The following is a 17010-nucleotide window of genomic DNA, read 5'->3' as shown; positions in this document are numbered from 1 at the left end:
AGCCAAGTGGACTGGGAAGGAGTCAGGAGCCCGACAAAGTAGAGAGAGGCTCCAGGTGCCACGTCAGAGGCTGCTGAGGGGCCCAACACAAAGGAGAAGGAGCACCGCCACGGGGGCTGTGGGAAGTTCTGAAGCCAGGAAGAGGTTGTCTCCTTCTCAGAGGCCTCTCACTTCCTTCAAGACTCCCCTCCATCACCATCTTCTCCAGGAAGCCTTCTCTGATACCCCCAAGGGCTCACACCCTCTCTCCTTACCTCCCTTGGACTGATTCTGTATAGACTCATATGGAAATGTCTCCTCCAATAAAACCCAAGCTCCCTGAGGGCAGGAATGGTTTCATTTCCCCAGGGTCTGGTACACACTAAATACTTGACAAAGTCACTTCACTGAGCTCTGAATCCCAGAGACAAGGAATCATTTGCTAGTGAGAAGGGCAGTATGAGCTAACAGGGTAGCTGTGCCCGTGGGTCCTTCTAGAAAAGCCTCAAGGCCTGTTCTGGTCAGGACAGCTTATAGAGTCGCTCCCCTAGAGGTGAAGCCCCACACCATTAAGTACCTACATGCAGGCAGCGCTTGTGAGTCGAACGCAGGGAAAGGGGGACAAAGGGAATGAAATAAAAGCAAGGGAGATGCCCCGGGCCGATGGTTCCTACTCAGCAGAAGAGGAGAGGTCCTGAACTAAACTGGGCCTTAGAGGGGATCTCATGCCCTCCCCTCCCACCAGGTCTATGTCTCCCAAGCCTCAAAATAACCTTCAAGGAGATAAGCTCGAGGGCCAGAGATGGGGCAGGGTGGGCTGGTGGCATAATGGAGCTTACCAACTATGCAGCCATGGGGGAGTCTCCTCATCTGTAAAATGGGGATAAATCTGTAGCTCCTACTTCACAGAGCTGATGTGGGGCTCAAGTGTAATGCCTATAAAGCACCTTGAATAAAGTTGTATATAAATATTGGTTATTATTAAATTGGTGCTAATGGGAGCCCCTGAGATTAGAGGAACTAGATTCAAATCCTGACTCCACCACTTATATGCACATCCCAGGAAAGTCCCCCAGCCTGAGCCCATTTCCTGATGGCTATGGGAATGGAGGAAGGCGGAGAATCTTGAGTTCCTTAAGGTAGGTGATGATAACAATCTCTGATCTTTGTCCCCAGGGCTTTATAAAGATTTCCAAGACTTTATTGGACCCTCTCCCACTTGTGAGGGCCCATGCCCCAGGGAGAGCTCTGGCTCAGTGCAGTCTCCTCTACCGCTCTCTCAAGCAGGGATTCTTTACTTTCATCTGAGGGCCTTCCTTCTGGGCTTCTCTCTCATTCATCCATCCGGAGCTGTCTTTGCTTCTCTTCTCCCCTACTGGCCTCTCTTTGCCTGGCTTTTAGCACAGGGCCTGGCACATAGAAGGTGCCTGGTAAATGCTTGTTTTCTTGACTGTTTTCTGGACCCTTCAGGCAGGCAGCCTAGGGACTCCCTCCCACAACCATGTATTTAAATGCATAAAATTACAAAGGAAGTCAATTATGTAGAAAAAGTTATTTTAAAAAGTTCAGGTTAAGAATCCAAGGACATGTCCTGCCACCTTCACTCCCACCCCCAGTTCCAGAACCTCAATCAAACCTCTGCTATTGCTCCTGGAGGAAAAATGTGAACCCCACTCAGCACCCCAGGGACTTTCATCAGTGTGGTCTCCTCCATTAGAATGGAGACTCTCAGGCCTAGAAACTATCTTTGCTTCTGTATCCTAAATTCACACATGGTATATGCTTAACTCCTTAATTCCTTCAGGAAGCCCCTGAGGCTGAGAGAGAAAGTGTTGGGATCAGTGCCACAAAGCTTGGGATTCAGTTGTAGTTTAAACACAGGTACCCAGACTTTGAGGTTAATGAAATAGAAGGGCTTAGAGCTTGGCTGGTATGGGGGGAGGTATGAAAGAAAAGGGTGTTGATGTTGCTGGTGATGGGAGAGATGGAAGTATCAGGAAAAGACAGTGTCAGAGGACAATGAATAGGGCAGGTTTCTTCAGAGCTGGGCTTTGGGTGCTGGCTGGAACCCCAGGTCTATGGTGGAAACTTACCTGTGGAAGACACATCTGTGGCTGCCATTGTATGTGCAGATCTTCAGAGGGGAGCTCAAGGTAAGGGAATCATTCGCTCCAGAGTTTCATGCAGACACAGCTTTATTGACCTGGGGCCACTCATCTACCCCTGCATAAAGAGTGACCCCTTCACACACATTCTGCCCTTCAGCTGATATCAAAGGAGAGCCATATCTGACATTCACTGGCACCTTCAAACTAGGTTTATACAGGTTTCTCTTGCATGGGAGTAGCAGAACTACAACTGTTCCTGAATTTGTGGAGGTCTCATACCTTGTGTCCCCCAAGGGGCTGGGGCTTTTCCCACTTGTACACCACCATGAGGTAACCCTGCCTGCCTCCCTCTCTGCAGCCCTTCCTTTGTCCTCAGCCACAACTCATGCTTCCAGGCAGTTTTCAGGATCATGGCTTCACCTTAAACCCCATGTGTCTTTTCTGGTGTTCATTAAGGTTGGAACGATGGCTGAAGGGCTTGCCACACATGTCACATTTATAGGGTCTCTCTCCAGTGTGAATTCTCTGGTGGCTGATGAGCTCAGAGTTTCTAACAAAGGCTTTGCCACACTCATTACATACATAAGGCTTTTCTCCAGAATGAAGTCTCTGGTGCTGTCTCAGTTCTGAGCTCCCTCGAAAGGTCTTACCACATTCATTACATTCATAGGGTCTCTCTCCAGTGTGAATTCTCTGGTGGTGAGCAAGGCCAGAGCTCCCCTTGAAAGTTTTCCCACATTCAGTGCACTCATAGGGTTTTTCTCCAGTGTGTATTCTCTGGTGGCTGATGAGGTTTGATCTTTGACTAAAGGCTTTTCCACACTCATTACATTCATGAGGTTTCTCTCCAGTGTGAATTCTCTGGTGTTCTGTAAGATTTGAGATCAAGATGAAGGCTTTTCCACACTCATGACATTCAAAGGGTCTCTCTCCAGTATGGATTCTCTGGTGCTGAATGAGTTGTGAGCTCTCCCTGAAGGTCTTCCCACACTCGTTACACAGATAAGGTTTCTCTCCTGTATGAATTCTCTGATGTTGTCTAAGGCCTGAGCTCCTCATGAAGGATTTCCCACACTGATTGCATTCATGGGGCTTTTCTCCTGTGTGAATTTTCAGGTGTTCAATTAGGTTTGAGCTCTGGCTGAAGGCCTTCCCACATTCGTTACATTCGTGAGGTCTTTCTCCAGTGTGAATTCTCTGGTGTTCAATAAAGTTTGAGTTCCAGTTAAAGGCTTTCCCACATTCATTACATTGATAGGGCTTCTCTCCAGTGTGAATTCTCTGGTGTTGAATAAGAGTTGTGCTCCTACCAAACGATTTCCCACATTCATTACACTGATAGGGCTTCTCCCCAGTGTGAATTTTTTGATGATGAATAAGCTGTGAATGTGCCCTAAAGGACTTCCCACACTCATTACATTCATATGGTTTTTCTCCAGTGTGAATTCTCTGATGTTGAATAAGGTTTGAGCTCCAAGCAAATGCTTTTCCACACTCATTGCATTGATAGGGTTTCTCTCCAGTGTGAACTCTCTGGTGTTGAAGGAGGTAGGAGCTTTGGCTGAACACTTTCCCACATTCATCACATTTACAGGGTTTCTCTCCCTCATGGATTTTCTGATGGGTCATTAGTTCTTCACTGAGCTTAAAGCTCTGATTGCATAGGTCACATATATGGGATCTGGCTCCTGTGGGAATTCTCTTCTGTGGAACTACATTTGGGTCCATATTGACATTCTGCCCAAGTTTGGCACATGCCTCCTCTATTTTCTCAGGAGGAGGTTTCTGGTCTACTGTAGAACTCTCTCTGAAATCTGTTTCCAAAGAAGAGGATTTCTTCAGCTTCTCTTCTGTGAAGATCCCCAGCCACCTCTCTGATCTGCCCATACAATCCCAGGCTTCTCCATATTCCAGTCCTTGGGAAGCTTCCAATGTCACCCCTTGTGATTCTCCTTCTTCAGATATTTCCTGTTTGGGAGCCCATTTCTGCTCCTTGGCCTTGGTTCCACAATCTGAAAGTATAAATAGAAACTGTCAGTGTTTCTTTGGCCCAAAATGCTGTCAGCCTTAGCTGTCATGTCAGCTGGTCTGGCTGAACTGGTTTTTGCTACAAAGGCTCACTTGGGCAGCCGATGGATACCAAAAAGGGCAACATGGTGAGAATGAAATTAAATGACCATCGACCCCAAGAACGTGGCTTTGATAATTTTCAGAGGGTCTATAAGCCAGGGGATGGCTATGACAGCAAAGAGTGGTCTGCCAGGGTATCCACAACAGAGGATAAGACTGATATGTAGGAATCTGAGGTACACTAGAGGGAATGGGTGGAAAATGTCAGAGTTGGAGGAAGGTTCACAGGAGCTATAGGACCAGACTAAAGGCTGAATACACAAAGTCAAAAGGGAAGCAGTCCGTGCCCTCAAGAAGCTAACAGTAAGGAAGGAGAGAGGGGGCAAGAGACCACACAGCTGGTAAGAAACAGCAGTCCCTGCTATTATTGGCTGATGTTAGCTATGGAGGCACCTTTTCATTTGATTCACAGATCTTAGTCATTACACAAGTTCCTTCCAAAAATAAGCTTCTTTTGGTTACATTTGGAAAATCAAATAGGATGTGCCTAATCAGCCTTTACTATCACTCAGTGAAGTGATATCTGCTTATTCCAAATGTATTTCAATAGGCTTTTTTGATATGTCTGCCCTATGCTCTAAGAATCTTTATCAATCTCCTTCCTCTTTTTCTGTTATGAAAGTGTTAATCTTTCTTTACACACCATAGAGCGCTGGATCCTATGCTTTATTGTTTAGGTTTTTGTTAGGATACTTTTCAAATCTGTTTTGATATTTTATGATTCTAAAAGTGATAATCAAATTCAGCACCATACAGGATTTAATGGTTTACCTGTGTTCTCCACATTCAGCTTTGGCTTCAGTAGGCTAGTGAGTCTCTTGATGCATTTACCTACTGTCTTCTTCATATTAATCATGTCTTACCAGAAAGAGAACAAGGCACTTGTAGCTCTGACCTTGATTCATTGTCTCACTGGCATCTCTGAATTCCAACTGGACGTCTTCAGTTTCTAACTTTCTTTGGCATATTTATTGAGTCCATATGATATTCTGATATCATTAAACAAAGATTCTACGAAATGAAGAGTCAATTTAGTTTGTGTGCTGTTGGAACCGTACTGGCTGATTTCATTCATGTGTATCAAGTGGTTTGTCTCCTTTAAAGGCACACGAAGTCCAACTTAGTAGAGATGATAATGGATTTAAGTGCAGGCAAAATCAAGAGTACAAACTGTCTCCCCAAATGACACATTTTACATGTATTGTTAATGACGCTGATATTATTTATTTTTATTATTAGGGTGGAGGACAACAAAGAGACACCAGAAACAAATCAACCTCTTTGACAAACATACATAAAAAAAGCACATTCTCTATTAAAACGAAAGTCTGAGGTAAGTAGACACAAAGATAAAGCAAAACCAGAGTTACATCTACAGACTTAGAACTGCTCATCACTCGTCCTCTTCCTGCTTTCCTAGTCTTCTCTATCACCCTCACTCTTGATTGCTCAATGGCTGGATACCCGCAATTTCTCACAGAGAATGCTCTTTCATCCTGGTGCTTTGCCGGGACACTCTCCTCATTTCTTCCTCTTAAAACATCTGCTTTCCTCCAAAGTTCAGCTCCTATCACCTTATACTGGATAATCTTCCCGATCCCTCCAAATGCTAGGGCCTCCCCTTCTGTGGTTTCCTTGTTATATAAATTTGGTGTGTCATATATGTATGCATGTGTGTGCATGTATGTATGTACGTGTTGCCTTCCTCATTAGAATGTAAGATTTTTAATGCCGGGGACTATATTCACTTTTACCCTTCTATTTCTAGTACTCGGCACATTACCCAGCACACAGGAAGTATTCAATAATGGTTTTTTTCATTGATTAAGATCCAGCTCACTCTGAATTTCTCCCTTTCCCTATCACCCCATTCCTTGGATTATACTTATCTGTGTGTGTCATACACTGCCTAACTCCTCTCCCAGGAAAATTCGTTGTAGGAGAAACTGGGATCTATTTTAAAAAACCTTTTTAACCCTATCAGCTACCATTTATCGCCTCAGATATTTTAAATGTGCTTAATGTATGTTCTTTGTCCTTGTTAATATTGATTTAATCATATGATGGCGTTTTCACCTTATAATGTGAATGAATATACATAATGTATTAATGTATGCATGTGTGTATCCAAAATTGTTTCATTTTTAATATTCCCAGTGCTTGGGATAATTCTGGGCAACTAGTAAGCATTTAATAAATGTTTGTTAATTGATTAAAAAAAAATAGCAGCCCCCGGTGCAGGGGAAGACCAAGGAACAGCATTCTCTCCCTGCCTGATTCCCCTGCAGACCCCATCAGTGGCCCCACAGAGGTTCCCACCCTCCAACACCTTCCTCCTTAGGCCTTTCCTCCCTCACTCACCTGCGATCCTGTCTCTGGGTGGGCCCAAAGCCCCCAGTTTGTCCCCTTCTTCCAGACTGGTGATCACATCAGATTTGGAAACTGGAAATCAGGTTTAAAAGGAAGAGAACATAATGACTTCTTTTTGCTTCTCCTTGACCACTTAATGGGACTGCAGGATTTGAGGGCCGTAAGCAGGAATGCACCCATTGTACAAGTGAGCGTGGTGAGGCTTCGGTGCATCTGATAACTCGACCCAGAGCTGACCCAGCAGCCTGGAGGAAGCAAAGGACCAGCAGAGGGAGGCTAAGACAAAGGCAGCTGTGGGCAGGGCCCTAGTGGTGGAGATGAACAGCAGGGATTAAATGGAGCTGTCTCCATCCCACAATGCTGTGGGCTGAGCTGGTGATGCCAACACTCATGTGAGGTGCAAGGCCTATGGGGAGGTGACAGTCACCGGCTGGCCATCTGCCAAGTGTTTTCTCACTGGCCCCCTGGGCCAATCACATCAACTCCATTCATCCCAGACAGGGTGAGGCCACGGGAGCCCCTGCCTGAGTCCCTGCCAGGCCTTCCCAGGCCCTCTAGGATTGGTGTTTCCCATTACTGTGCAAAACCAGATCATTGTGGTCATGGCCCTGTAAGGTGGGCGCAGCACTGAGCCCTGGCTCTCTGCTTGGTTTGGGGGGGCACTTTTCATCAGGCAGAGCCTTAAGGAGCAGGAGTGGCCACACCTAGACTTAGGCCTGCTGCAACTGACCTCAGGGTTCGAGGGGCTCCTGGCAATGGAGCTGAGCAAAGGCCAGGGGACAGGGCTGGGCCTCCTCTTCCTCATTAATCACTGCACATGACCCCATTCTGGGAGACGCCTCCCCAGGCAGGAGACAGTCAGTATTAAAGGTAGTTTAGTACAATTGTTTTTGTCGGTATTAAGAGGTCAAAGATTTCTCTGACAGAGTCACTTTTTACCTAAGTAAGCTCAGTGCCTGACAAGCAGCTCAAGAGTGTTGGGGGGTAAGTTTTGCCAAAGGCCTCCCAAGGTAGTGGGAGCTTCTTCTGTCACTGGCTAAGCAGAGGCCCTGGCCCATTAGGCAAGGCCTGGAAGGAGTGAGGATTTGATGGAAGCCAGCGCCCCACCCTCCCCCATTGTTGCCAACATCAGGACAGGGAGGATGGGGAGGACGGGTTCCTGGCCAGGCCTCAAACAGCCATGCATTCTTCCCAGCATCCCTTTCTTGCTCCAAGTGCCACCTTCACCATGGTCTTTCCTGCCCCTCCCTCCCAGTCACTGGTGTCTTCCACTTCAGTCTTCATATGTACATAGGACCCTGGGGTCCAGGAGTGAGGCCTTTGGATGTCCAGTGCCTGACACTTCACCAATACTTCTCGGTTGGCCCGGATTTGCCAGAGGAGCTGATTTTCACGTCTAACATTGTTCCTTAAACAAAAAATGCTGCCCGAGTATATGATGTAGTTACCACACAGGGTGGACAGGAGCCACATCCCAAGAGAGACACATGCCACAAAACCCCAGGCTTCTTGTGACCGAGTACCAATGATCACACATTAGGTGTCATCGTGACCAGAAGCCATGACTGGACCCTGGCTTGGGGCTGGGGGTGGGGGCTGTGCATCAAAAGAGAGACTCCGTCTGGGGGGCGGTGCAAAGATCAGGGACAGAAATGACCGTTGATGGAGAGGACAGAGATGGCCAGCCCCCTCCTATCTCTCTCTTCCCCTTCCCCTCCTCTCTCTTTCCCTTCCCTCTTTCTCTCTCCTTCCTTTCCTTCCCTACTATTCCCTCCTTCCCTCCCCTATTCCCTAACTCTCTCTGCCCACAGCAGAGCAGCAGTGACCCCTTAGTGGAAAAGCCGACAAGGAGAACCCTGTTCACAGGAAGGGAGGAACGGGGGGCTAGGGCAGAAACGCTGGCCCCCTCAGCCCCTCGCTGGAGGAGGGAAGCCCCGCAGACTTCACAAGGATTTGAGGAAGGATAGGTGGGATCCCACTGAGGGAAGAGAGACATCTTCCAGGGAGAAAGAGGAAGGAAATGGGATTGCATGAAGAGCCTGCTGTGGATGCAGCGGAAGAGGGAGAGACCGGAAGAGGTTCCTGGCCCGGTGGACAGGAACGGCATCAGGAAGGCTGCAGTGTGAGCGGACAGGCCCTGAGGAAGGCTGGGGGGCTTGGGTGTTCAGGGAGCAGGGCCACAGTGACAGGCGGCAGAGGGAAGGGTAGCTGAGGCACATGGGTGGGGGGCTGCTGTGCCCGAGGAAGGCTCTCGTTGGGGAGAGGGACCTCGGTACCCTCCTGACGGGTGGGCTTCGGTGACCCAGACCTGCAGGTCCCTGCCGGACATGGCTGAAGGACGCCAGGAAGAGGTCTGCTCTTCCTCACAGCCCCGAGGCCCCAGCACTGACCAACTGCCCCCAACAGGCCAGCCAAGAGCCCTCAGGGGGAGAAAGGGGTCCCTCCGAGGGGCCTCGAACCCAAAGTCCCAGAGATCATCTTCTCAGTGGACATTAAAGAGGCAGGGTCACCCCAGACCTCTGCCTCTGGCTGGCCAAGGCCCCCCTGTGCCTGCCTGGCCACACCCTATGCCAGTCAGTGAGGGCCAGAAGAAAATCTAGGGAGCCAGGCCCTGCCCTTGCCCCAGGACAGACAAGAGATATAAGGTAACTGGGGGCAGGGAGTGCTGGGCAGTGCCTTGGGGATCTGCAGGGGCAGCACCCAAGGCCCCCTGGGGATCTGCTCCATCCCAGACATGGACGGTCCGGACCCTAAGGGAATAGGGGAACCACAGGATTGAGACAGAATTGGAGAGGGCAGTATGAGTGAGGCCTGGCCGCTGGTCCTACAAGGAAGTGGCAGGGGTCCAAGTGGACCACAAAGTCCCTTCAAGCCGGCTGTGGGATAGGTCGGCCCGAGAAGCTACTGGACTCTGCCCCTGGGGCTTCCTGAAGGGATGATGAAGAAGCAAGTCCCTCTGTGCTTGGCATCTGCAGGACTGGCAGCCAGGCCATCGATTCTCAGTTCATCAGCATTTATTAAGGGCCTACTATGAGACAGGGAGGAGGCACCACAGTGCCGGGAGCTCTGAGCCTGGAGTCAGGAAGACCTGAGTTCAAACCCAGCCTCACACTTCCTAGCAATGTGACCCTGAACAAATCACTGCACCTGTTTGCCTCAGTTTCTTCATATGTAAAGCACGGAGCGCAGTGCCTGGCACACAGTAGATGTGCCATGAGGGCCCAGGCCAAGCGCTGCACATCCCAGGTTCAGTGAGAAGGGGCCCCACCCGGGCCCAGGGTAGTCCTTCCGGCAGGGACAGGTCGAGGGCAATGGCGGACACACATACCTGGTGGGCATCCGAGGAGATGGCCGAGTGGCCCGGGAGATCCAAGATACATCCTGGCAGAGGAGTCACCACTGACCCCGGAGTCCTCTGCCGGCGCCTGCCCGCTGCATGCACAGGCCAGGACCTGGGGACAAGGAAGCCAGTGATGTGGGGCGGGGCTCCAACCCTGGGCCCCTCCTGCCCCCCAAGGCCTGCCCCCCCCAAGCTTCAGCATCCCACACCTGGGGGCCCGAGCAGCCTAGACCTCCCTGCAGGCCCTCCACCAAGCACACGGCCTCCTCGCCGGTCTCAGGACACTGCTCTCGCACCCGGGCCTGGATCTCGGCGGGCAGGACGCTCAGGAACTGCTCCAGCACCAGCAGCTCCAGCATCTGCTCCTTGGTGAGGCTCTGGGGGCACAGCCAGCGCCAGCACAGCTCGCGGAGCTGGCCCAGGGCCTGGCGAGGGCTGGCCGCCTCCTGGTAGCGGAAGGTGCGGAAGCGCAGGCGGCACATCTCAGCGCCCATCTGTGGGGTACTGCAGCCCCAGGCAGGGGCCTCCTGCTTCCAGGGGCCCCAGGGGGCAAGCTCAGGGTCCTGAGGGGCCCCGGCCCCCCACCCTACAGACATGGTTCTTCCTGGCGGGCAGCAGTGGCACTGGTGAAACAGGCCTGTACAGACACAGAGAGAAGAGCAGGGTCAGGGGGCATCACCAGCCTGCGGGTACGGGTCTGGGGGTCGGCGGGGCAAGGGAAGGGAGGAGGCCCTGAGCCCATGTGCAGCCAGGAGTGGGGGAGCGGCGGGGAGAGACACATAGAGACAGAGAGACAATGGAGGTGCAGAGACAGAGAGATGATGGAGGAGCAGAGACAGAGAGGTGATGGAGGTGCAGAGACAGAGAGGTGATGGAAGTACAGAGACAGAGAGGTGATGAAGGAGCAGACATAGAGATGATGGAGGTGCAGAGACAGAGAGAGAGAGAGAGATCATGGAGGTGCAGGGACAGACAGATGATGGAGGTGCAGACATAGAGATGACGGAGGTGCAGAGAAAGAGAAAACAAAGGTGCAGGGACAGAGAGACAATGGAAGTGCAGAGAAAGAGAGAGAGAGAGAGAGAGAGATCATGGAGGTGCAGAGACAGACAGATGATGGAGGTGCAGAGACAGATGATGGAGGTGCAGAGACAGATGATGGAGGTGCAGAGACAGAGAGATGATGGAGGTGCAGAGACAGATGATGATGGAGATGCAGAGAAAGAGACAACAAAGGTGCAGAGACAGAGAGAGAGAGAGAGAGATCATGGAGGTGCAGGGACAGACAGATGACGGAGGTGCAGAAACATGATGGAGGTGCAGAGACAGATGATGGAGGTGCAGAGACAGAGAGATGATGGAGGAGCAGACATAGAGATGACGGAGGTACAGAGAAAGAGAAAACAAAGGTGCAGGGACAGAGAGACAATGGAAGTGCAGAGAAAGAGAGAGAGAGAGAGAGAGAGAGAGATCATGGAGGTGCAGAGACAGACAGATGATGGAGGTGCAGACATAGAGACGACGGAGGTGCAGAGAAAGAGAAAACAAAGGTGCAGGGACAGAGAGACAATGGAAGTGCAGAGAAAGAGAGAGAGAGAGAGAGAGAGAGAGAGAGAGAGAGAGATCATGGAGGTGCAGAGACAGACAGATGTTGGAGGTGCAGAGACAGATGATGGAGGTGCAGAGACAGAGAGATGATGGAGGTGCAGAGACAGATGATGATGGAGATGCAGAGAAAGAGACAACAAAGGTGCAGAGACAGAGAGAGAGAGAGATCATGGAGATGCAGGGACAGACAGATGATGGAGGTGCAGAAACATGATGGAGGTGCAGAGACAGAGAAATGATGGAGGAGCAGAGACAGAGAGATGATAGAGGTGCAGAGACAGAGAGACAATGGAGGAGCAGAGACAGAGAGATGGTGGAGGTGCAGAGACAGAGATGATAGAGGTGCAGAGACAGAGAGACAATGGAGGTGCAGAGACAGAGAGAGAGATGATGGAGGTTCAGAGACAGAGAGATGATGGAGGTGCAGAGACAGATGGTGGAGGTGCAGAGACAGAGAGATGATAGAGGTGCACAGACAGAGAGACAATGGAGGTGCAGAGACACAGAGAGAGAGAGATTGGTTCAGAGGTGGTTCAGAGACAGAGAGATGATGGAGGTGGAAAGACAGATGGTGGAGGTACAGAGACAGAGAAATGATGGAGGTGGAGAGACAGATGGTGGAGGTACAGAGACAGAGAGATAATAGAGGTGCAGAGACAGAGAGACAATGGAGGAGCAGAGACAGAGAGATGATGGAGGTGCAGAGACAGATGGTGGAGGTGCAGAGACAGAGAGACAATGGAGGAGCAGAGACAGAGACATGATGGAGGTGCAGAGACAGATGGTGGAGGTGCAGAGACAGAGAGATGATAGAGGTGCAGAGACAGAGAGACAATGGAGGAGCAGAGACAGAGATGATGGAGGTGCAGAGACAGATGGTGGAGGTGCAGAGACAGAGAGATGATAGAGGTGCAGAGACAGAGAGATGATGGAGGTGCAGAGACAGATGGTGGAGGTGCAGAGACAGAGAGATGATGGAGGTGCAGAGGCAGAGACAACAAAGGCGCAGAGACAGAGAGACAATGGAGGTGCAGAGACAGAGAGAGAGAGATGATGGAGGTTCAGAGACAGAGAGATGATGGAGGTGCAGAGACAGAGAGATGATGGAGGTGCAGAGACAGATGGTGGAGGTGCAGAGACAGAGAGATGACAGAGGTGCAGAGACAGAGAGACAATGGAGGAGCAGAGACAGAGAGATGATGGAGGTGCAGAGACAGAGAGACAATGGAGGAGCAGAGACAGAGAGATGATGGAGGTGCAGAGACAGATGGTGGAGGTGCAGAGACAGAGAGATGATAGAGGTGCAGAGACAGAGAGACAATGGAGGAGCAGAGACAGAGAATGGATGGAGGCGCAGAGACAGAGAGACACAGAGATAGGGAGAGACGGAGACACACGAAGATAGGGAGAGATCGAGACAGACACAGAGATAGGGAGAGACAGAAACAGAAAGACACAGAGACAGAGATAGGGAGAGACAAAGAGAGATCGGGAGAGACAGAGATAGAGAGAGACAGGGAGAGAGACGGAGAGACACAGATTTAGGGAGAGACAGAGAGAGGGGGAGACGCAGAGACACACAGAGACACGTAGAGACAGAGACCCACAAAGACAGAGACCGAGATACGCTGAGACCCCCACCCCCGCCCCATCCCGCGCTTTTCTCACCTAAGGTTTTCTCTCCCCGGCGCCGCCCGGAAGTCACCCCTCCCGCGGACCGTCTCCGGTGACGTCACTTCCTGCCCAGGCCCTAACCCGGGCTACTCTGGGCCGCCAGGAGGACCGAGCGCCTCGGATCCCCCAGGCCTGGTGTGGGGGCTCCTAGGAAAAGGAGGCGCGCCTGAAGGGCGGGGGCGGGGCTGTCCGAGGCCCGCCTGCCTCAGTTTCCCCGAGTATCACTAGCCATCCGACCCCACCCCGCCCTAGCAGCTGCTGTGGTTCCCCGTTCCCCGGGGCCTTAAGAAGAGACCTCAACCTCTCAGCCAGGAAGACCTGGGTTCAAATTCGACCTCAGATCCTGGGCAAGGCACGTAGTAGGCATACAGATGCTTGTTGAGAGAAGTACTGCCTCAGCTTCCCCATCTGTAGGACGGAGATTATAAGAGTACCCCCCCTACCCCCCTCGCTGGCCTGGTCGTGAGGCTTTCTGCCCTGGCACACAGTAGGTGCTTAATAAGTGCTCAGTCCCTTCTGGGACATGGCACCCCCATCTTGGGGCTTCTGTCTGGTTTTCCTCCAATGGAACCCCAGCTCCTTGGCAGCCGTGAGCCAGGTCTCTAGTGGTGGCCCCCCAGCCGTAGGATACTCGGGATCCTTTTTTTTCAAACGCATGCATTTATTGATCTGTTCAGACATTTCTTAGCTCTCCCCTTTGGAACAATTAAAAAAACCTGAAAAGTAACCCCTCCCCAACAAATATGTATAACCCCACCTAACCCTCTCCCCTAAGTGTCCAGTTCTTTGCCACCACTAAAAAACCTGGCATCCTTTTCTTCCCCTCATCTCCCGAGCAGAGGAGAGGCAGTGTTCTCCAGAATGGCTGAGCCAGTTCTCAGCTTCACCAACAATGCATTAGTGTCCCTAGAGCTTGTCTTTTTTTCCCCTTTTCTGTCATGTGATGGGTGTGAGGCTGTGCCTCAGTTATTTTCATCAATACTGATTTAAAGCATCTTTTCATAACACTCTGGAAAGCCTGGGCTTCTGCTTTGGACAACTGCTGGGTCATCTCCCTGGACTATTTAACAATTGGAGAGTGGCTCTCCTTTTTACTGATTTGGCTCTGTTTCCTGGGGGTTCATTCCCACTACCTCCACTGCTTTGGACTTTTCTGTGTATTGTCTTTCCCCCTAGAGACTGGAAACTCCTTGAAGGCAGGGACTCTCTTTGTGTGCATTTCTATTTCCAGCACTCAGTGCCCGGTACAATGCTTAATAAATGTTGGTGACCATACCTCTTAGAAATGAGATCTCTATCAGAGAAACGTGCTGTTATCTGCTTCTCTTCTAATTTCGGCTGCACTGGTTTTGTTTGTAGAAAACCTTTTAAATTTTATGTAGTTAAAATTGTCCATTTTTACCTTCTACAAACATCTCTATCTCGTTTGGTTAGGAGCCATAACTTTTGGTTTGTCTTTGGTGTTCGAAGAGGACCAATGGTTTAAATGAGGCAGAGTGGCACAAAGTCATCAGCCTCACTTGCTGAGTCATCAAAGTCCCGAGGCAAGGCAATGAACATTTATGAAGCACTTTCTGTGGTAGCCACTGTGCTAAGGCACTGGGGATACAGATAAGAAAAGGACTAATGGTCCCTGCCCTCAAGGAGCTTACAGTCTCCTGGGAGAAGACTCACAAAAGGAAGCCAGAAGATGTGCCTTCTGTGCGGTAGGAGGAGGGCACTCATGCCCTTGCCTTAGAACTGAGGCTGATGACTTCCCTGAAGGTTCTTTGGCATATGGTGTGAGAAGCTGGTCTCTCTGCCAGCTGGCTGACCCTGGGGACCCCACTGCCCGCTGCTCCTTGTCCCCTTGCCCAGCCTCATTCTGGGCGTCTACACTTCGGTCTTCCCCGGCTGACACTGGCCTCACCTACTTCCCTTTTGACATCAGTGTGTTCCCCCCACCATCTTGACACGTGGAAAGATGTGTGGTTGTTCCGTTTTCCTTTACCCGGTTCAGACAATGGAAGGGATGGAGGGAGGGCCCTGGGATGCCTGCTCATACTCGTGGCATCCCTTCTGCCAGGATGATCCATACTCTTCATGGGCACCTCCATTCTACAGTACTGATTTCCATCGCTTTTTCCTCCTCTCTTCCCTGGGAAGCTCCCGTGCTGGGACAGAGACCTCTGCGGGGATTCTCCTTACTCCTGGCTGAGCAGGTACATTTCAAAGCTCTGCGGGATGTCTGTGGGGGATCTGGGTTCCTTGATGTCTAAACGTGCTGCTCTCTCCCCATAATCCCCTGCCCCACGGGTCTTCCTGATGATGCAGGTGAAGTGAGAAAGGCAGGAAGTCCACCAGCTCTTCTGACGCTGGATAGTGACATCGTAACCCTTTCCCCCATTTCACAGATGTTGAAACATCCTTGCAATCATCCGTATAAATTTAATTTGATCACAGTGAATAATTAATTTTTTTTTGCTGTATTGCTGTGTCCTTTTTGCTAGGATTTTATTAAAATTATGTTATATAAATTTGTGTCCTAGGGTTTTATTTTATTTTAAAATTTCATAGATATTTATTCTATGATATTTCAACATAGGCCAAGGTTGACCAATGGAAATCAGCTTTGTGCAAATTCCAGGGACTCTGGGATTTTCTCACATTCCTTGTATTTTGCATTCAGTTTAGCAAGAAGAGGGGAGAGAGGGGCTTCAAAGTGGCTGCTCCCTCCCCTGTCCCCCAGAGAAGTGGAAGCTCATCCCAGAACCTCCAGCCATTTCTTCATTTCCTAGCAGGCTGCCCTCCTGGATTTCTCCATCAGGCACCCGGCATCTTCCCTCCCCAGCTCCTACCTCCCCCCACCCAACCCCGCCCCCCACCACCCCTGTCAGTGTGTTGTCTTCCAAGCTGAGTCAGGCATCATGATTCTGAAAAGTCAGGGTGATTCTACTGCAGGAAGCACTATGACAAGAACCATTTATGAGAGTGAGCAGAAAGACGAGGGTAGAAGTCCGAGAGATGGAGGGCATCTAATTGGACGGGTGGGTGAGGGAGAGAGACATACTGACGTCATGAGCCTGGGTGACTGGCAGGTGGGCTCCAAGGGAGAGGAGGTGAATGTGGGAGGCCAACGGCCACCTGGTCAGACATGTCCACAATCTGGTAACTGACTGGATGAGAAGAGTTTGAGGCTCAGGAGTGGGAGATGACAAGGACGCCGCAAAGCCCTGAGATGCAATAACGGGACAGGGAGGTTAGGGAACCATTGGTAGGAAGAGATGAGCTGTACAGTCTCAGATGTGCACTTGGAGATGCCTACAGGACATCCCGTTCTTTTTGTTAAATTCATTTTCAGTGTTCAACATTCACTTTAATAAGATTTTGAGTTCTAAAGTTTGCCTCTCCCCTCCCCAACACCGCTTGCAATCTGATACATGTACAATCATATTAAACATATTTCCACATTAGTCATGTAGTGAAAGAAGAATCAGAACAAAAGGGGAAAACCATGAGAAAGAAAAAAAAGAGCAAATCACATGCTTCAATATGCATTCAGACTCCATATCTATCTTTCTCTGGATGTGGTTAGCATTTTCCATCATGAGTCTTTGGGAGTTGTCTTAAATCCTCGTATTGCTGAGAAGAGCTAAGTTTATCAAAGTTGGTCATTGCACAATGTTACAGGACATCCCATTCAAAACACTCAACAGGCAGCTGGACATAGAAAGTTTTAATGACCATCTCTATGTTGATGATATTCAAATCTACCTTTCTTTCCCCAAGTTCTTGTTTGACCTCCAACTAATTTCAAGACAT

General features: G+C 50.2%; 1 protein-coding gene across 3 annotated transcripts; it reads right to left on the bottom strand.

Moving 5' to 3' along the window:
- Nucleotides 1-860: 860 nt before the first annotated feature.
- Nucleotides 861-13236, bottom strand: LOC118835904 (zinc finger protein 497-like). 3 transcript variants are annotated; one of them, XM_036743199.1, is made up of 5 exons: nucleotides 13204-13236; nucleotides 10137-10564; nucleotides 9916-10039; nucleotides 6579-6659; nucleotides 1789-4099 (listed from the first exon to the last, which is right to left on the bottom strand). In XM_036743199.1, exons 2-5 carry the CDS (start codon nucleotides 10521-10523, stop codon nucleotides 2496-2498), a joined length of 2196 nt encoding a protein of 731 aa, XP_036599094.1. In that variant the 5' UTR covers nucleotides 10524-10564; nucleotides 13204-13236; the 3' UTR covers nucleotides 1789-2495. The 3 variants fall into 3 exon arrangements, 1 of the variants encoding a protein (XP_036599094.1); XR_005009533.1 differs by lacking the exons at nucleotides 6579-6659; nucleotides 9916-10039; nucleotides 10137-10564; nucleotides 13204-13236 and adding exons at nucleotides 861-926; nucleotides 4989-6391 and having other exon boundaries at nucleotides 2073-4099; XR_005009534.1 differs by lacking the exons at nucleotides 6579-6659; nucleotides 9916-10039; nucleotides 10137-10564; nucleotides 13204-13236 and adding exons at nucleotides 861-926; nucleotides 5113-6391 and having other exon boundaries at nucleotides 2073-4099.
- Between the last annotated feature and the right edge of the window lie 3774 nt (nucleotides 13237-17010).

Source organism: Trichosurus vulpecula, chromosome 2 (genome assembly GCF_011100635.1).
Source record: "Trichosurus vulpecula isolate mTriVul1 chromosome 2, mTriVul1.pri, whole genome shotgun sequence".
NCBI classification, from domain to species: domain Eukaryota; kingdom Metazoa; phylum Chordata; class Mammalia; order Diprotodontia; family Phalangeridae; genus Trichosurus; species Trichosurus vulpecula.
This window is presented reverse-complemented; position numbering and strand designations above follow the sequence as displayed.